General features: G+C 40.2%; 1 protein-coding gene across 9 annotated transcripts in view; it reads left to right on the forward strand.

Moving 5' to 3' along the window:
• TANC2 (tetratricopeptide repeat, ankyrin repeat and coiled-coil containing 2) overlaps nucleotides 1-21,257 on the forward strand; it is a 371,370-nt gene that overhangs the window by 302,430 nt on the left and 47,683 nt on the right. For all 9 annotated transcript variants that reach the window (XM_040452033.1, XM_040452035.1, XM_040452036.1 and 6 more), the window contains one exon: nucleotides 14,998-15,106. In XM_040452033.1, the coding sequence (XP_040307967.1) occupies nucleotides 14,998-15,106 (109 nt within the window). The remainder of the gene's footprint in view (nucleotides 1-14,997; nucleotides 15,107-21,257) is intronic.

Consider the following 21,257-nt stretch of genomic DNA (forward strand, 5'->3'; position numbering starts at 1 on the left):
ACTCCTCCACGCTAACCTTTTTAAAAGACTTATTCCTTTAATAAAGTTTTCAAAAGCAGATCTATCCCTGACTTCCTGGAAACAAAGAAGACACCAATAACATAGCTGGCAGATGCAGAGTATATTCTGGCTAAAAAGAAGAGGGACCAAATTTGCCTGTGCCTCTGTCCATGACTCACCAGAGAGACTCAACTCTGACCATGCTGGGGTTTTATTTCTTTCCTGGCATGTTCTTCACCCGGCCTGACTACACACAACTGTGCTTGTGGGCATGCTGCTTGGCCTACTTCATGCCAGTTCATTAGAAAATTAGTTCCAGATTCTGATGAAGATATTAAGCCAGGCAGTAGATTTTGTGGTATTTTCCTGAGAGGGAAACTTTTAAAGAAACAAGCTATAGTGGAAAGAACATGGATTTTTGAGTCATTACCTGCATATAAATTTCTTCTAGGGACTGTGACCTTTAGAGAGTTTTATGTTTCTGAGACAATTTTCTTATCTATGTAAAAGAGATAATAATTCCTAAAGTTGTTGAGAATTAAGTGAGGTCATGTAGTACCTAGAATAGTACAGAGTATGAAGAAAGTGTTTAAGGAATGTTCTTTTTCCTCCCATCTCTTTGCAGTAATAGACCCTCAACTAAATCCTGTGGCTAATTGTATAGGCAGCAGTAAGTAGTCTTCTGCTGTTAGCATTCAGGGGCACAAGATTTAAAAAAAAACAAAAACCAAAAAAAAGCAAAAAGATAAAACAAACAAACAAAAAAACCCCACTGAGTCTGAGTCTCTTCTGTGAATTGTATGGCATTCCCAAGAGTGTTTTATTATAAATCCCACTAGTACTGCCATGACGCTTAATACACACAGTTGGCAACCACATATTTAAGAAAAAGAAACCAATCTAGAATTGCCTAATGAAGACTTTGAAACCAGTTTCCAGAGAACTTTGCTAGTTGATCTGCTCCCTCTCTTCTTGGAACATCTCAAAGAATTGAAAGCTGAGGTCCAAGGCAGCCAGGTTTCTACTGAATCAACCATATCCTTACAACAGGTGAAACCCTTAGGGGCTCCCAAAGGAGAAAATATGGTTTGTTGCTGCCATATCATGACTTTCCAGGATTACCTTCTCAACATGATTTATTAACTAGAAGCATTTTGGCAACCAGCTGGTACACTGGGACAAGCAAACACTTCTAACTTCAGACGCTATGTAGTCTGTTCCCTGGTGATGAAATAACACTCAGAGCTGCTGAGGGATCATCATATATCACTTAATGGCAGAAAGAGTAAAATAGTAGGACCAGGAGTTATCAGAAAAGCTACCTTACATTTCATTTCAGTTGGAATTCAGCCTTCTACCCAGCACTGTCTGGCACCAGCTTTGTTACTAAAGTATTGATCTTAGAGCTTGAGGCCCCCTGGGTCAATGAGATGGAAATTCACTAAGAATTTAATGCTATTGGCAAAGCCCAAGCTGGCCTTTCAAAGAAACTGACTGTAATTGCTTTCTGTTTCAGGCAAGTCTGATTAACAGGACTCTTTCAAAGCAGGGTTTGTCTTTGTGGCCTTCAGCCTCTACTTCCCGTACATTCCCCCTCTGCTCTCCAGTTTCTCCCTAGTTTCTCTCTAGAGCATCTCATGTATTTCAGTAGACCAGAGAGACCAACTCTGTGCCTCTGAAATCACATTACATAAGCCAGTGCCGACATGCCTGTCTCAGTGTAGGGAGAACTCTCAGAGGCGACAGAACATCTCTATTTTTCCTAGTCCATTTTCCTGGGTTTTCAACACTCACTCGTTCGCCCTGAACTTGCCGACCTTATTAGAGAATTAGACACAGATGAGAATATTGTATTGTGAAGCCAAAAAGTAGTTGATCCTCGTCAGAAATAGGCCACCCACAGAGGTACTTCTGCTAAGTTGAAGAGACTCAGTAATCTGAGGATGTACTGGAAAGAGGAAATAGAGCCAAAGGTCAGTGCTACAGCCAAGATAGAGTTTTCCTTATTTTAAGTATCAGACAGCCTGTTGTCCCAGGATCAGGGCAGATAACTGACATCCCAGAGGGAATAACCTAGTGTTGCATAAACATACAACTGTCACAGGAAGATGAGTTATAGATGTCCTTTCTCAACTTGGTAACAGGATGGGTGTGTGTGTGTATCCAACTGTAAGCAGAGTGAAAAATCTTTTATCACATCAGAACCTCTAAGATTTTAGACTTGCATTCTGTATGAAAATATGCCTCTTGAAGCCCTCACAAACCTCAGACCTCACCACCTTATTCTAGCTTTCCATTTCCCACTATTCATCACTGTCATATCCTGAAATTAATCCATTTTATATTTTATTCCCATGGGCACTGAGATATCAGATTAACTCACTAATCTTATAAACTGATCTCTGCTATTCTAATAAGAGGGAGATAGCAAACCCATTTGAAGCAACTTGTGCATTTAAAGTAAGGCGTTTGAGAAAAGAAGTCATCAGTCTTTGTTATCTAACCTATTAATGACTTTGATCGTTGAAATTTGAGGCTGGGAGAGTAAACAGTTGGGGGCTGCTGGCCTTGTGCTGCTTAACATTTCTGCACAGCGTTAGGCTAGCCCTGCATGAACACCCTTTCTTTTTTTGTTTCCTTTCTTCACCATCTCTATCTTCACAGTATCTAGCCTCCCATTCCACAGGAACAGCTCACAGATCAATGTTTACATATGTACATATATATAGGAAGATATATGTAAGATTTTTATATCAAGATTAGAAGATTCAGTATTTTTAACTTTTTTAATAAAACACATGATGCTTGTGAACTTTTTTGAGTACTGAGCTGTAACCTAATGAGGTTATGATTTGGGAGCCTAATTTGGGTTGACCTGATTTCCTCAAACTAAGAGAAATAAATTTTATGGCGGGTAAAAAAGGGGAAGGGCTGCACAAATCCTACCTATTCCTTGTGGGTGTAGTTGAGTATTTACTTAATTCTTTGTGACCAGAGTTGATGTCTTATAATACGTGGTCTGTTAAGATTTGTCCTCATCATTTTGGTCATGTTAGTCTATGAATTACACATTGGAGACCTGATGCTCCAAAATCTGTGCCACAAAGCAGAGTGTCGGAGAAGAATCAATGTGCCTAAGTTAAAAAAGAAAGCATTCTCCCTAAAAAGGAAAACTAACTCTGTGCGGAGGACCTGCACAGCCTGGCTTCTTATAGAATACACGGCCTGAGATAACCATAAACGGTTATGGTGATGTTGTTTATTTGTTTGTTTTAATCCAAACATGAGCCTCCAGGCAGGATGACATTCAACCTTGCCATCACTGAAACACAAACTCTAGATTACTACTGATAGCCGTTGCAGGCTCCCACAACAACCCCTCAGAGTGGGAATGGGCTCTGTGCTTTCTAGAAGCATTAGGGAAGAATTCAGCAAAGTGATGGATCATTGGAAGGAAGAAAAAAAAAAAGGTCCGGGAATAAATCAGCCCTTAGGAGGGGTTTGGAAGAGTTCAAACAAGGAAAAAGGTGGTGTACCAAACATCTACTAGCACTTGACTATCAGGAGGTGATCTACCTGCCTGGAAATATTAACTCTCTAATCTCCGTTCTGGGTCTACATCTGCTTCACTTCTAATTCTTTTCTGTCACTAAGGGGAATTCAGTCTTCTGAATTCTTCTGTTATGGTTTGAATGTAGCTTCCATGAAGAGATTTCAAGGATATATTATTGGATATTTGCCTAATTTTCCAATAATTTTTTTCCGTGTTGTCTAATCCAGTTTCTAACTCCCTATTGGCAGCAAGACTAAATGTGGAACTCCTATCTGAAGTATCATTCTAGTGACTGAAGGTCATGGTTTTGTGATTTAATGCAAGGGAGAAATTAGATGAAATCTAATGTATATCTTGGAATATATCCAGTTTGCCAATTGCATGAATGTCCTTCAGCTTTACAAATTTCTTTTCTCTCAGCATAAATCATGGGACTCACATCTATTAGTCAAATAGGCAAACTGTTCCCATCTTTAAAACTCTTGTACCTTTGAGGATGGACACCAATAACACTTTTTTCCTTTTCTAAATTTCCAAAAATCAGTTTGGAAAAACCTAGTAATCATTCTTACTGCCATAAAAACTCATGTGAAGTTTGCTAAGTTATTAAATATACAGAGAAATAGTTCTGCTTATGAGAAGATGGAGAGAGAGCATTATTTTATGAGTTGGCAGGCATGCAGAAGAGTCAACTAAAGAAAACACAGAAGGACTTATACTCCCCTATATTGTTTGATTTTGGTACAAGATAGTAATGTTGCTTTATATGTTGAAAAGTGTGTGTGTGTCGGTACACACACTTTTTTTTTTAAGTGGGTATGCCCTGAATAGCAAATACTGGTTAAAACAATTTACCTAAAAATCTAAACTGGGAGAAGCAGAGCAAGTGATTAAGGCAGTTTTGATCCTGAAAGTAGCGTCAGAAATAGAGGCTAATTTGTCCTGTTAATGAATCTCTAAAGCAATAATGGCTGAATGAAAAGATGGGAATCCCACAGGCTTTCCCAGGTTGTCAAACCAAGATTAGTGGCACGGCAAACAGAGGGAGTTATCGCCAGCTTAAGGGGATAAGACAGCACATTTTCTTTTTTGTGAGCACAGCAACTTCCTCAGCGGTCTCTAGAGACTTTCAAAAGGAGATCTCCACATTTGGTAAAATCAACCCTAATAGCCTTCTATCCTCCCAACTGTAAGAACCCCCAGCTGTGGGGCATGTATTGACTGCAGCCATCAGCTTACCCAGTTGGTTCTACCATTCAAATGTTACTTGTAAGCATTCACTTACTTATTTCCACCTTTATGGACCACACCCTAGGGTCTCATTTGAGCTGCTTTTGCCTCCTGATGGGTCTCCCCTTCAAACCATTCTCCACCAGCAGCCAAAGTAATTTTTTTAAGCACAAATCCAACCATGTAACCTCCTCCTGAAAATCCTTTCATGGCTTCTTCAAAGCCCTGTACAACAAAAGTAGCTTCTGCCTACCTTTTTAAATTGAGCTCATTCATTCTCCCTCCTATTCATGATACTCTGGTCATAACTGATCATCTGCTAATTCCTAGAACTTGCTGAGCTCTCTCCCACCTGTGGGCCTTTGCACTTAACAGTTCCCTCCATCTGGAGCTCACTTTCCCTGGCTTGTCACATGGCAGCATCTCTCACTCCTCCTTCAGATCGCAGCTTAAAATGCCATTTCCTCAGAGAGACTTCCACTTGTCACCTTATATAAGTAAGTCCCTCCTTGTTTTCCTTATCATAGCAGCTTATATACTTTTTTCCTAACAGTTACCACAATCTATTATTAATTTGTTATATGTGCATTCTTGTTTATATTGTCCATTTTGCCCTCTAGAATGTGAGTGAGTTCATGAGGACAGGAACCTTTTCCGTCACACTCACCCTGGTCTTCCTAACGCTTAATAAGTATCTGGCACACAGTAAGCACTCAGTAGATGTTTTTTCAAATAACGAATTAATAAGTAAACAAAGGAATGATAAGTGGTACTAATTTTAAGCTTGCAACTAAAAATATTTGAGAAACTCTTCTGGCAATTCAACAGACAGTGTCTTTTGTTCACTCTGTCACCGTGTGTCAGGAGTAAGTGGAGCCATGCATTTCAGCAAGGATTCAGTGAGCACTTATAAAGTAATATTTTCAAGGCTCTGTGTTAAGCACTGCAAAGGATACAAATACAAGTTAGATAGATCGTCTACCAGGCATTAACAGGTTAGTGGTTTTAATAGACACATTTATAACTAGCTATAAATCAAGGCAGAGTGCTATCTAGGGGTATAAACAAAGAGCTGAGCAACATGGGGGAGGAAGAGATAAATGATAAATCTTAAGTGCCTGCTGTTATTGTTTTATTTATTTTTTTTATAATTTTTTTTCAACGTTTATTTATTTTTGGGACAGAGAGAGACAGAGCATGAACAGGGGAAGGGCAGAGAGAGAGAGGGAGACACAGAATCGGAAACAGGCTCCAGGCTCTGAGCCATCAGCCCAGAGCCCGACGCGGGGCTCGAACTCACAGACCGCGAGATCGTGACCTGGCTGAAGTCGGACGCTTAACCGACTGCGCCACCCAGGCGCCCCAATGTTATTGTTTTAAACTGTGACAGTTCAATGGAGTCATAGCTCTTCTGCCTCGCAAAGCCCTGCCAACTGCCTAAAGACTTCATTGTTGAGGAGAAGTGTCCATTTGCCTCAGGCCGGTGATGCATTAACAGAACAGAAGGGCAGTTGGAAACTGGGGGACAAAGTGGTAGGAAATTTCTATCCGGATTCCATGTTTAAAAAGAAGTAATGCCGCTCCACCCATTTCTACAAAGACGTATCTTGGGCACACTTGACTTTTACAGTCCACTACCTATGGTTTACTTTCACCAGGCCCTTTCATTTCATTTCCATACTGAATATGAAACAGTAGGACAGGCTGACTACAGATGTATTTTGTATTCAGGTTGCAAGACAAGGACATGCCAAAGCAGTTACCGGCTGATAAGCTAAAGGTGGAAGAAAGAATTTTTGCAAAGATGTGTGGGTGTCATTTGCTGAGAATTGACAGCAACAAGCAGACTGTAAGGCAACATCCACCAAAGTGTGGCTGTGGGCAGCATTTTTAAGATGAGAGATGAAAAAGAGGATTGTCATTCTCTTCTCAATATTTGAGTCATGGTTCTACTCATTTCACAGTTGAACAGTGGCAACGTAGATGCCCACAAATTCAAGGCCACAGTGGGAGTGAATTAGAAAGCAGATCTGGAAGTCCTTGTGCTCCTCTTCCTTGAGCCTATCTGCTTAGCATGTGTTCGTTTCATGAAACATTTGTTGAACTTCTACTCTACACCAATGACTCTGCCAGCCACTAGAGAAACTTTGGTGAATGAGATCCCACCCAACACTAAAGCCATTACCTTCTAAAGGGAAGTCATGAGCAACCAACAATTGTGCCTTACTACAGAGTACCCTAGGAATCCGGACCAAGAGAAAATACTTTGCAGAAGAGGTGATGCTCAAGTTGAGCCTTGAAGGATGAGTTGATTCCATGAAGCACTGGAATGGGAGTGGGAGAGCACTATAGACAGGCAAGAAAAGGTCATGGCAGGAGAAAAAGCAGGTGTAAAGATAGGAAAGTCTTTGGGGAATTGTGAGAACATGTGATTAGAAGGTAAGACACATGGTCAGAAAAAATGATTACAAGTGTCACTAGGAAAAAAGCTTTGAATACTGTGTTTAAGACTTCACAGTTTATTCTGTAGATAACAGAGTGTCTCTGTACCTTTTTTCTTAATGTTTATTTTTGACAGAGAGAGACAGAGCATGAGTGGAGGAGGGGCAGGCAGAGGGAGACACAGAATCTGAAACAGTCTCCAGGCTCCAAGCTGTCAGCACAGAGCCCGAGGTGGGGCTTGAACTCACGGGCAGTGAGATCATGACCTGAGCCGAAGTGGGATGCTCAACCGACTGAGCCACCCAGGCACCCCTAGTCTCTGTACCTTTTTAAGGAAGAGGAGACAATGATCATTTAACTCTGATGATGTGAAAAATAGCCCTGACAAGTGGTATATGGAAGATGGGTTGAAGAAGAGGAGAGAGTACAAGTAGAGATACTTGTTGTAAGGTTTATAGCAATAGCGTAGGTGAGAAATGCCAAGACCTACAATGTGAGAATAGAGAGCAAGGTGTATGTGAGAGAGACATTTTGGAGATACTTAAAAAGCAGTTGGTCTTTTTTTGTGTGTAGACGGTGAGGGTGGAGGGCTCACAAATGACTCCCAAAACTTATCTTGAATAATGGAAAGGAGTGAAGCTACTGACCAACATACACCATTCTGATGGAGGAGGGCTTCTAGCACAAGCAAAGATGGGAGGAAGAATAATAGGCTTATGGGGCGAAGGTGAGTCCTGTTTTGGACATGTTGATAATGAATTACCTCCAAGGAAGATGAACAGGAATGTTTAGCAATGTGACTTTGGAAAATAGGGAAAGAGAACATTTAAAGCACAGAGTGATGGATTATCAGCAGATAAGTAGACGATAGCAGCTGAAGGACTAAACAAGATCACCCAAGTTAAGAGTATAAAGCAGGAAGTTTAGAAGCATGAGAAGAGAATAGTTTCATTTAAATGCTAGGAGAGGGGCGCCTGGGTGGCTCAGTTGGTTAAGCGTCCAACTTCAGCTCACGTCATGATCTCGTGGTTTGTGGGCTCGCGTCGGGCTCTGTGCTGACAGCTGAGAGCCTGGAGCCTGTTTCAGATTCTGTGTCTCCCTCTCTCTCTGCCCTTCCCCTGCTCATACTCTGTCTGTCTCTCTCTCAAAAATAAATAAACATTAAAAAAAGAAGAAAATAAATGCTAGGAGAAAATGATGAGCCAAATAATAATAATTTACAAGGGGAATAGTAGAGTTAGAAGAAGAAACAAGAGAAAATAAGATGATGGAAGTCAAAGGAGAAAAGTTTTCTGGGCCAGGTCTGAAGTGATGAATATAATTTCTGCCTGCATTCCATTAGCCAGAACTCTGCAACCGCACTTGAATGTGAACATGAGGCTCCTGGCAGAGTAGCTGCCTCCCAGCAACGGCTGCTGGCTGTGGAAGAGAGCACAGATCTTTCGTCGGCAGCTGTCCCCCTCTGTCCCATAATTCCAATCTCACTAGCTCTCCTTAAATATTTCCCCACATCCACCTCTATACCATACGCACATTCCACAGTAGCACACAGTATTTCCACCCAAATTGTAAGATAGATAAGCTGGCTTCAGAGTGTAGGCAATGCCTGGCCAGCGGGCTGTAACTCTACTGCTTTATCACATGTGAGCACTGCACAGAAGAGTATCAAAACACCTACCTAAGTAATGTTTCTCTGAAACACTAGCATGTTGTATATCGACTTTCCTCATAAGAACTAATGAAATCTATGTGACTACACGTCAGTGCCTATGACTAGAACAATGGAGAAAACATCCATGCTGGAGATATTTGAGCCCATTTGTTAGCATGTTCCCCTACTACAAATAGAACCTTTAAGTCTAGCTATCTCCCTGGGGTGCTAAGTGAAAATCTGTTAGAAAAACAAACATAGAGCCATTGTGTATTTTGTGTAAAACAACTGCTCTTCAATTTCCAAACTGTTAAATGGGCCAAAGGAAGGGAGAGTGATTCTTGCTTTAGAAAAGGTTTTTTCTCTAAAGGACCCCATAGCTCTGAAGTCTTGAGGCCTAGGGAAGCAGGGTTATCATGTAAGAGTAGCACCTCACTGCCTTGTAATCTGCCACTGTCCAAGGGTTGGCATCACTTGTCTCCAATTACCTATATCAAGGGGCTGCTGATGCCTGCAAAGGGGAATGGAGGTAGGATCTACCCTCTGCTATTCTGGATACTACCTTCTGTACCTTTGTCAGAACATAAACATCCAGGATAGAGGAGAGGCAACAGTGCTGGGGGAAGAATCTTCAACTCTTACCTGTGATTGGTTCTCCGCTAAAATACCTAAAAGCAAATCCATCGTGAATATATGGTTTAACATCCTCCTGAAAAACCTCTGGTCTACATGAGAAATTTCTATTCGTCCTGTTAGCTTAACTTTTACTTACTTTCTTAGGAACTATTTAGCTCTGTCCTTATCCCCCCACTCTGCCTAAAATTATACTACCAAGTTTTCCTGCATTGACTAACAGTGTATGGCACCCATACCCACTGATTGTTCCCTAATCTGTGGATTTATCTTTTGGCTGTGAAGCTATTGAGGTCAAGGCATGGAGGGGTAAGGATTGAGGTTAAGGATAAGGTCTCACATTTCACCCTGCTGCACACATTAAAGATGAAAGCTCTGTTTGAGCACAGTCATCTTCCAATATGTTTAAAGTCATGTGTGGTTAATATTCATTCCTTTGGTGTGGCACTGTGCTACTTATGGAGAATGTAAAAGAAATATAGAACACATTTCACTTAATATAGCTCACTTAATTCTTGCCACAGTCCTGAGAGGTAGTTAACACCGTTCCCTTCTTACAGAGAGGTTATGTAGTTTTTCCAAGGTTGCAAAGCTTTTCCAAGTGGCAGAACTAGGATTTGAACATAGGTCTATTTTAATTTTGTTTCACAGATGAAGAGGCAGCACTGTGAATTCAGACAGGGAAATCTGCAATGGAACTTTGAATCACAAGGTGACCTTGTTATATAAGCTATGTGGAAATCATTCTACTGCCTTCACCACTGCCCCCCCTCCATTTGGTCTTTATCACCACATTTGAACCCACATAAAGTTGACTTTGATTAGCATCATCTTTAATTGTAGAGGGAAAACGCAGTTGTGTTCAGTCGTGCATAAAATCATGTCACACTGATGAGAGCTCCCTCTATTTCGTAGCTAGTCTCTCCCAAAATGCCAATCAAAAAATGTCAAAATTAATTGTTGATTTTAATTATGTTAAGGATTCAGAGTTTATACCGTACAAATGAATACATTGCTCTTTACATTGGTTGACTTCTTCACACAAATATGCCCGTTTTTCACACGAATGAAAACCAAGTTGCTAATCTCGTCAGTGTGCTAACAGAACTAGGTTTCAGAAAACCCTGGGTTCTCATCCCAGCTCTTTTATATCCCAGCATTGTGAGCTGGGAGCTGTCCTTCAGTCTTGCCAAGTCTCAGTCTTCCACCATAATATTAGGAGTAATATTTAGTCCTAGGTGTTTGTGAGAATCTAAGAAAGCATTAAAGTATTTTTAAAACCACAAGGTAGTGTGCAACTTCACAGTATTACGAATTCAATCTTCTTTAAATATGTGTTCCTATTACCTAAGAGTACATATTGGAGACAACACGGCTTCCAGCCTCCATACAGTCTCGCAGGAAGACTGGCATGCAGACAGCGTGCTGCAGCAGTGTGATGGAGGTGTGTACCAACAAGACTCTAAGGGAAGAGCCCCTGGGGCATCTGGTGGGACCAGGGAAGACTTCACAGAGGAGATGCTGTGAACTGAGACTTCAGGAAGGAGAAATAGTTGGCCTGATGAACTAAACAGGGAAGGGAATTCCAGGCGGAGGGAAAGTACATTTGAAACCCTAAAATAATTTCCTCTGTCTGAAATTAGAGGCACAAGGTAAGGAGGTAAAAACAGAGAAATAGATGTGGGACAAGTTATACCATGTTATACCATGAATACCATGCTAAGGAGTTTAGATTCTGTCTAGGAGGAAGTATAAATCCACTGAAGAATTTTGTGCAGCATTTTTACCAGGTTTCTGCACTGTAAGATTATTGGCATGGGCCAAGGAGCAGGCAGTGGGAAGAATGAGGCTCTTGCAATTGTCCAAGAGAGAAAGTATAAAGAGAGGAGAAAACACCTGCTAGATTTTATGTGTGAGTGATTGGCAGTATATTAAAAAATAAATCTTAAAGGGATTTGGATTTGAGGGAAAGCTTCAACTCCAAATAATGTCATATGACAGGTCATTTGAATTATCATTTGAAGGTAGAAGGATCCAGCAGGCAGTTAGAGAAGCAAAACAATATGTCTGTGCTGGAGATCTCACTGCAGTGAGAGCTGGAGCCAGGAGACCTATGATATAAGAGGAAATGGAAAATAAAGCAGAGAAGTTACATCATGGAAGGAAATGGGAGCTGAAGTGTCAGGGTGGTGTCACAGATGTCAGAAGAGAGTTCCAGGGGAGGTAGTTAATAGGGCCTGATGCTGGAGGGGGAAAAAAGAAAAAGACAAAACTCAAAGGCTAAAAGGCAACCAATGAAGAGGCCGCTGGTGATCTTAGAGAATGGTGAGGCTAGGAGTCAAAAGGAGTAAGGTTTGAGAGTGAACAAATAATTAGAAAAATAGCAATAAACACAGACATATGTAGTGTAACACATTCAGACGGTAGGTTAGCCAGTGGCACCACACCTTATCAGAACAGTAAGGGATAAATGGAAATGCCAGCATATAATATAAATTGCTATTATCCTTCGTGTCCTGAACACTATAAACTCTGTGTCCAGTGAACTGTTCAGAACCATTTTTGTGAATAATGTGATATGCTTGTGTCAAAAAAGAAACGAATTACCGTTGTCACCTTCATCCTTTCCTTGACCTGTATTGCTTGCTGGTTCTCCTCGATGCCAGATCAATAACAGCAAAAGGAAGCATTGTCATCTCTAGCTAGCTGAAATGCATACTAATGCAAACATCTTACCAGGATTTCTCAGTTATGGTAGTAAAATTAAAGCACGAGGGCAATGTCGATTCTGTGTCTAATCCGTTTCCTTCTCAGATGTGAGTTGTTTTTTTTTTTAATCTTACCCCTGATGGGCATGGTTTCTCATTAATGGCCTGAAGCATCGGGAGTAGGTCAGAGGCCTGTATTCAAGGGTCCTAGTACTATGTAGATGAGTCTACGGATGAGTCAAAGTAATAATTCTTACACCAGAGAGGCTGCAGTAATTTCAATGTTAATAACTGGATAGGGTTTTGAGAACTTGAGATAGGGCTCTTTATAAATGTTTCATGTCATTCTCACTTAACCTGTACCCTATTAAAATAGCCTACCAACTAAATTGGGCTTTCTAAGGATAAATAAAAGTTCAGTAGCAATTTCCAGGTTTTGTGAATGTGAAACAATCTGAGCTCATACCTACAGATGATACTGATGATTCCATGCAGGCTACACTTCTCTGAGACACTCTTTTAACTAAATAACTTCCTTTCTGTTATGGTTAATCTTATCCAGTCAAGTAAGTTGGCACGGTATCCACTAGAATTCAGAAATTCTTGAAGTTCAAGGTTAGAACATGGTAAAAGTTCTTTTTAAAGTCTTTTTGGAATGAAATCTCTCGATAATGATTCGTCTGTAAGATGGGAGTTAGCCCATACCCTATTATTGAGATTCTTTACTGAAGCTTAAAAAAAATCAAAGAAGAAATTAAAAATGCATTTGTTTTTCAGACTTAGTATGAGGTCTCTCCAAATGTTAAACCTGGCAGAGTAGCCAACGTTCAACACAAGAGAAAACCATCCAGTAGATATTTGGGCCACTTCTCAGGGAAGCATCATCAATGAAAATTTACTTGCTGTTTCCTTCTTTTTGGTTAATTTATTAGGCTTGAAGCTGAGATAATGATTTAATTTCCCTCTTCTATGATACTCCAAGTGAAAGGAATAGAAGAGTTTTGTTACCAGTGGCATAAAGAATTCTACTAACCAGTAACCTGGTGGGGGTGAAGAGAGACAGTTCTAAGTGTCCACGGCTCCCACAGGCCAGAGCAAATGTGGCAAGAAGGCACATCCCAAAGATGTGCTTTGCTTCCAAAAAATTGTATTGAGAATTTTTTTTAATATGAAATTTATTGTCAAATTGGTTACCATACAACACCCAGTGCTCATCCCAACAGGTACCCTCCTCAATGCCCACCACCCACCCTCCCCTCCCTCCTACCCCCCACCAACCGTCAGTTTGTTCTCAGTTTTTAAGAGTCTCCTATGGTTTGGCTCTCTCCCCCTCTAACTTTTTTTTCTCCTTCCCCTCCCCCACAGTCTTCTGTTAAGTTTCTCAGGATCCACATAAGAGTGAAAATTTTGGGGGCGCCTGGGTGGCTCAGTCGGTTGAGCGTCCAACATCGGCTCAGGTCGCAATCTCGCGGTCCGTGAGTTCGAGCCCCGCGTCGGGCTCTGGGCTGATGGCTCAGAGCCTGGAGCCTGCTTCTGATTCTGTGTCTCCCTCTCTCTCTGCCCCTCCCCCGTTCATGCTCTGTCTCTCTCTGTCTCAAAAATAAATAAATGTTAAAAAAGTGAAAATTTTGTACATGCAATACACTGTGTTAGGCACTCCAGCGAATATAAATAACTCAGAATTTCAGTCATAAATATGAATACACGCACACACACACATACACACATACATTGACACTTAAAGGAATATATCATTAGGATGCTTTGAGCTAGAAGAAATAGAAAATTCCAACTCAAATGGATTGAACAAATAAATGTATTACTTCATATAACAAGTCCAAGCTTTAGGCAGCTTCTGATTGTCATACAGTCAGGGCTTATGCTCTATTTTTCTGTAATTCTCTCAGCTTAGCCCTTCTGTTATCTTTGTCCTCTGACCAGATGCCCACATGATTGCAAGAGAGCCATGGCAGTTCTGGTATCATGGGCTGATAAGACAACATGCAGAGGCAGAAAAGAGGGTTTTCTCTTAAGAGATTAGGGACCCATTAGCAAGGTGATGGGGGGAATGGATGCTGTTAGGAAACCTACGGTCAAGTAGAGGAGAGAGCAAGAAATACTGTGCTAGATACTGTACGAGAGAGATATACAGTCTATAAGCCTTGTACCAAAAAGAAAGTACTGCCCTTTCTCGGCTGGGGGAAAGGTAGAGGCGGATCAAAGACAACTTCACTTGGACAAGAGGTGGTTAATCCATTGGGGACATGTTGAGCTTAAGATACTGCAGGACCTCCAGGTGGAGAAATCCAGTAGACAGTTGGATGTATATTGATTGGAATAAGTCTGGGAAATCTAGATTGAGAAAAAGATACAGGTGGTGGTGAAGGCTCTCAGGATGGATGAGCTAATGGAGAGAGGACAGACTAGGACCGGAAAGGAGATCCTGAGGAGCACTGACATTTTAAAGCACGGGTAAAATAAGAGGAGTTCACAGAGACAGAAAATAAAAATGAATCTTTTAATGCCATCTGTGTGTGGGATGGGTGCAAGCCAACTAGAAATGACATTTTGTGGTATTCACACATGTGATCTGGGTAAAGGACTGGTAAAAGTGAGGAACCTTTCAATAGCCATTATTTGCCCAGCATCAGGTGCTGTTCCCTAAGGAACTGGTGGAATGAGACAGAGTTTCCCTGGAGGTATGGCTAGACCTGAACAGTCCCCCACCAACACAGAACTGGAGCATTAAAATTCTAAAATGAGTCTCTTTTTCTTTGCAGGAGTGGTCACACATTACTTGCTTTCTGGTTTTCCCGCCAAGAAGGAAAACTAAACCGACAGCAGACTATAGAGCTGGGACATCACATCCTCAAAGCACACATTTTTAAGGTAATTACAAAAGTTGAAGGATTTTCTCTTTCCATCACCAGCAGGCTTTCCTTAACACTGTGTGTGTGAAGCTAGTCATTTTCTTATAGTCCCTGCTTGTTGTAAAGCTGTTCCATCTCCTAAAATTTATGGCCTGTTCCTCCAGAGACCTTTGGGAAGAGAATGACATTTGTCTTCTCCCAGTTTAGCCGATTGCTAGGCTTTTTGGGACATGTACATGTATAATCATTTAGGTAAGAGCCATATACACATGCATATGTGTACTCTATATATGACCTACCATGTCCTATAGCAATCAGTTGCAGATTTTCACAATGCCTTAAAAAAAAAAAAGAAAGAAAAAATCGCTGAGAGCAGTTATTCTTTCAGTTTTCTTGTAATTGTTTTATGAAGATTTTTTTTCATATTCTGGGTGCTATGATTTTCAAAATGTTTATCTGGAGCCAGCATTAACCTTTCTTTGGGCTACCTCCTCTGTTCACCATTCAAATTACAATCCCAGTTGTTCCCTCAGTAGTTTCACAACATTTAAGAACTCTATAGCATCCGCTTCCCTCTCTCAACATCCACAAGGCTGGAATGGAGGACCCAGAAGAGGGCACAGAATTTGTCCATTTGTGTATGCGTGTGTTCGGGTGTTTCCTCAGCACTTACCTGGGCATTGTCCTAGGTCCTAGAGATACAAAAGCAAAAAAGATACTAGTCCCTAGTTTCAAGGAACTTATAGTCTAAGTAACAGTTGTGGGATAAAGTACAAAAGTCAAGAAAGAAATTTGCTCTCCTGGTGTTTCTAGCCCACAGTTTGCCATTGCATCTGCTACCTCCAATCCCCACAGTCTCTTTAGAGTGCTCTTCCTGCCTCAGGATTGAGAAATACTAGTATCTTAAATAGTTCTCTGTGTTGGACTTCCCCCAAGGGATACTATTAAAGATAAAACAGTGCTCTTCAGAGAGAAAATGGCATTAAGGGCAACTCCAAGAGCCTAGCAAATTCTTCCCAGTATATAAGCGCACAGCCAGAGAAGCCTGTTCATCAGACATATAGAAGTGAAACCCACAGTGACACGTCCTTTATTTGAATCATAATTGTCGTATCTAACAAATCACTGTACCAAAAATGACTGTACCCAGTGACCTTACTTAGCGGGAGCAGAGTGAGACTAAAATAACAAGCAAGGTGTCTCATTCCAACTTCAAGTGGACCAGAAAGGGTCTGCTCCTTTTGCAAACTCTGAGATCATTATCCTTCAGTTAGATAGGAAAGTAACATTAAGTATTCAGCATTACCCCCTTTAAAACACTTTAGCATTTAGCGTCACCATCTGCTTCAGATCAGATGCAGAGAAGTTGATTCCTGTCTTTTCTGTATAAAATAAACACCACATTAACAGATAAATGGTATGAAGTGTCTTTGACCTAGTATGATTATATCCAATACATGGAAACCTACATTTAAACCCTGCACTCCTATCATTGACACAGTTTTATCTTACGTTGCTGCAGACAACATGGTTGCCTGAGATAAGACTGGCTCCATGTGTGATTCAGGCCATAAATACTCGGGTGTGCACCATATGGTGATGACATGACCGTGGGCTGAAGAATGTAGACTCGCACTATGGCTTTCCTGATGGCGCACTTTTCAGGGTCCTTTAAATGCACAGTGCTCCCTGGTTTTTTTTTAAATTTTTTTTAACATTTATTTATTTTTGAGACAGAGAGAGAGCATGAACAGGGGAGGGTCAGAGAAAGAGGGAGACACAGAATCTGAAACAGGCTCCAGGCTCTGAGCTGTCAGCACAGAACCCGACGCAGGGCTCGAACCCATGGACTGCGAGATCATGACCTGAGCTGAAGTCAGACGCTCAACCGGCTAAGCCACCCAGGCGCCCCAGCTCCCTGTTGATACACTTTAGCTTCTCCCAGACACCTAGATTTTTCAGTCCCCGTCAGTTGAGGGTCATGAAAAGTCAAATACAGACTCTATGGTTATAACCAGTAGAACTTCCAGTCAGCAGTGACATATAGTCCGATTTATATTTCTTTCCAATATATTTTAAATTCCCTTTGTTTTATCTTTGTTCATGAAAAATTACATATAATGTCATTAACTACCTTAAAAATATGAGGTTGTAGGTCTGTAATTCTCGATATTTGGCTGGCAAGGAAGCCCTTTTCATTCTTTTTGTTTTTAACAGCTTTATTGAGGTATATAATTCATATACTGTAAAAGTAACCGATTTAAGTGTACAAATGAGTGACTTTTAGTGTATTTACAGAGTTGTGTGGCTGTCACCACCATTAGTACGTTTCCATCACCCTAAAAATAAACCTCATGCCCACTTAAAGGTACTCCCCATACTTCCTGGCAGCCATCAGTCTACTTTCTCTCTATAGATTTGACTTTTCTGGACATTTTATATAAATGGAATCATACAGTATGTGGTGTTCTGTGTCAGGCTCCTTTCATTTAGCATGTTTTCAAGGTTCATCCATGTTGTAGCATGTATCAGCACGTGATTCCTTTTGATTGCCAAATACTCTGTTTTGTAGATATACCACATTGTATTCATCCATTCACCAGTTGGACACTTGAGTTGTGTCTATTTTTTGGCTGTTGTGAATAATGTTGCTATGAACATCAGCTTACAGATTTTCCCCTTTTTTGATTTTTCTTAAATAAAATTAACCATTTTAAAGTAATAACTCAATGACATTTAGTACATTTGCAGTATTAGTGTCCACGTTTTTACGTGGACGTGTCTTCACTTCTCTTCAATATATACCTAGGAATGGAATTGCTAGGACATACAGTAACTCTTTGTTTAATGTTTTGAGGAATTGCCAGTCGGTTTTCCAAAGTGGTTGCACCGTTTTACATTCCCACCAACAATGTATGAGGATTCCAATTTTTTCAAGCCTGTGCCAGTACTTGTTAGGTACTGTCTGTCTTCTTTATTGTAGCCATTTTAGTGAAGTGTTATCTCACTGTAGTTTTAATTTGTGTTTCCCTAATGACCACTGATGTTGAGCACTTACAATTCTTTTATAATCCTCTAATTGCCATTTAGATTCTTTTTTGTTTAATCTATGAAAAGAAACCAGGCTGTTTACGAATTATGGCCAGAGATATTTCAATCTAGTTTATAATGCAGGGTGTTTTGTTGGATTGAGTCTAGTCACTGGAAGGATTTCAGAGTGCTCTAGTGATTAGGTCCCTAAATGCTGCCCTCTAAAATGTTTTTTTAATTGATCAGTTCTGTAACATTTCTTACCAGAACAGATTTGTTGGCTGGGGGGCCGCCCCCCACAAGTGCTGTAAGTCGGCATCTGGTGGGTAGAAGAAAGATCCTTTGACATCAGTCAAAAGGCATGGATTCAAGTACAGACTCTACCACTTAACTTGAGCCATCTCAATTTCCTCATCCGTGAAACAACATCTAACCCTCAGGATTGTTTTAAGGATCATAGATATAAGATATATAAAAAAAAAAGGTACATTATAAAATGCAAAGTACCAGACATATATCTAAGGTTGTATGATCAAAATTATTGGTAATAATCTCTTTTCCTGATAGTAAGACTTAATAATTGTATAAATTCTAGATGGTAATATTACCTTTTTGCTTCAGAGGTTACCTAGCATCCTTTATAGCAGTGATCAGCAAATACGGCTTTGCAGTCCATATGATCTCTGTTGAAACCACTTAACTCTGCCATTTGTAATTCACAAACAGCCAGAGACAATGCATGTATAAATAGATATGATCATATTCCAGTAAAACACGATTTATAAAAACTGGTAAAAGGCTGGGTTTAGCGCCAGGCCATAGTTTGCCCACCCCTTCTCCACAATGAAAGGCACCATCCTGTTTGTTTCCCAGGATCCTTTTCTTATAACCAGACATGGCCACATGGATGGTCAGATAAGAACAATAATGATTTATTTATTTGAGATGCTTCAATATCTACAAGTGGATCACTGATGATATATTTGTAAATAATTCTCCTTAAGGAACCTCATTGCATGAGCCCCTACGTTAGTTTTTGCCACAATCTTAAGATACCTGAGCCATAACTAAGATCCCTAAAATGAGATTGCTGTAATTTCTTTATCCTTTCCCTGTTTTCTTGAAGTATTCAAAACTACTGAGCAGCTGCTAGGCAGTGGTACAAATTTAGACCCTAACAAAGATTTGAGGAAAGGACTACATTACCTTCCATCTCTGACAGAGAGAGATCCCTTGTTGCCTGAGCAATAGTCACAGATACTAAAGAAACACTTTTCTAGTTACTTGAACCTAAAGTTCTCTTTAAGAATCCATGAGTTCATAATTTAACTATAGGTTATTTTTGGCTACATCCTACCTGATAATGGGATCCTGCCTGTCACCTTTATCAAGTTGAATTTAACTAAACTGAAACTCTTTCCTCCTGTACCTCATAGAAGCAAAGAGTCAACCCACCAAGCAGAAGAAATCAGTAGAGCAAGTCCATGGCACAAGCAATGCTAATACTCCAAATCTGTATTTCAAGCTTATTTACTGTGTATTTACTTCAACCTCACTGGGACCCCCGGTGCTATCTTGTGGCCCATTTACTGGACCATTTCATTGAAGTTCATTTACCAACGTCTATTCTTACTCAGTTCCCCTACCCATTTCCTTCTCGTCTGACCCTTAATCAAGTCAACTAACTCCCCACACAGCCTGACTTACGAGTCACTGAAGAAATCCTAGCCATTGAGTGTGAGTGCCCTTAACTATTCTCCTCTCGCCAAAAAATCAATCTGTAGTATCATCAGTTCTTACCTCCCTTTCTCTTGTCTCCAAGGAGGAGATATCCCTGTTCTCCCCTTATAAAATTTTTACTATAATTCAAACATATCAGAAAGCACAGAAAACTAAATAATCAAGTACTATCTATCATATTAAGTGTTAAGATTTTTCCATGTTTTCTTCAAATCTTTTTCTTTATTTTTGAGAAATGAAAATGTAGGAGTCTCCTTTACCCCATTTCTCTCCCTTTTCAAATATCATTTGTACCCTAAAGTTCACATGTGTTCTTCTTATCCATATTTTGTACTTTTCCAACATAGATATGTATTCAGAAGCAATATACAGCATTATTTCATTTTTTTTAACTTGACATAAACAGAATCATACTCTTTCATGTATTTCTGTAACTTTTTGTCACTTGACTTTGTATATTCAAGATTTATCTATAGGTCTAGATAGATAGACTTTCAACTTTGGCTGTCCATTAGATTCTCCTGGGGAACTTTAAACACACACACACACACACACACACACACACACACACACACACACACATCTGAGCTTTACTCCCAGAGATTATCATTCATTGTTCTCGGATAGAACCCAGGCTTTTTTTTTTTTTTTTAAATAAACCTTGTTTCTTAGAGCAATTTTAGGTTTACAGAAGATACAGAGAATTTCCATACACTCACTCCCCCACCACAGTTTTCCGTATTATTAACATGTTACAGTGGTGTGGGTACACTGTTATAATCGATGAACCTATATTGATGCATTATTATTAACTGAAGTCTGTAGTTTATATTAGGGTTTAACTGTATTATATGCTTCTGTGGATTTTGCCAAATGCCTACTATGTATTCACCATTTCTGTGTCATACAGAAGAATTTCACTGCCCTGCCCTAAAAATCCCAAAGCTATCAAAAGTACTCCTAACTAACTCTGCAGAACTGGCAGACACATCGAGGAGAAAAGTAGCTCTCAACTGCTCTCCTGGGCTCCTTCCTATCCTTACTTGGTCTAGTAATTCTTCTCCAATACGTTATTCTTCCCATTTCTTTAATGAGGATAATTTTTGAATTTTGTACAGCCTTTCCTAGTTGTCCTTAGCAGGAATAAGTTTGCATCCACCATTACCAGAAGTAGAAGTATACCCAAGACCCCTTGAGCAAAAAAATTTAACTTGGCATTTTGGGAACATCCAGCTTTTCTCTAAACATCTTAGGCATTCTCATTTAAAATTCCTTTGGTGCCTTTTTAATGAAACTGTCCTGCATATCACAAAGAAAAAAGAAGCAATTTACATTCAAGAAAACTAAACCCAAACTTACAGGCCCTGAGCAGAGGAGTGAGTTGCTGTATCTTTCTGAGA

The sequence above is a fragment of the Herpailurus yagouaroundi genome, unplaced genomic scaffold, assembly GCF_014898765.1.
Source record: "Herpailurus yagouaroundi ecotype Mexico unplaced genomic scaffold, PumYag 206, whole genome shotgun sequence".
NCBI classification, from domain to species: domain Eukaryota; kingdom Metazoa; phylum Chordata; class Mammalia; order Carnivora; family Felidae; genus Herpailurus; species Herpailurus yagouaroundi.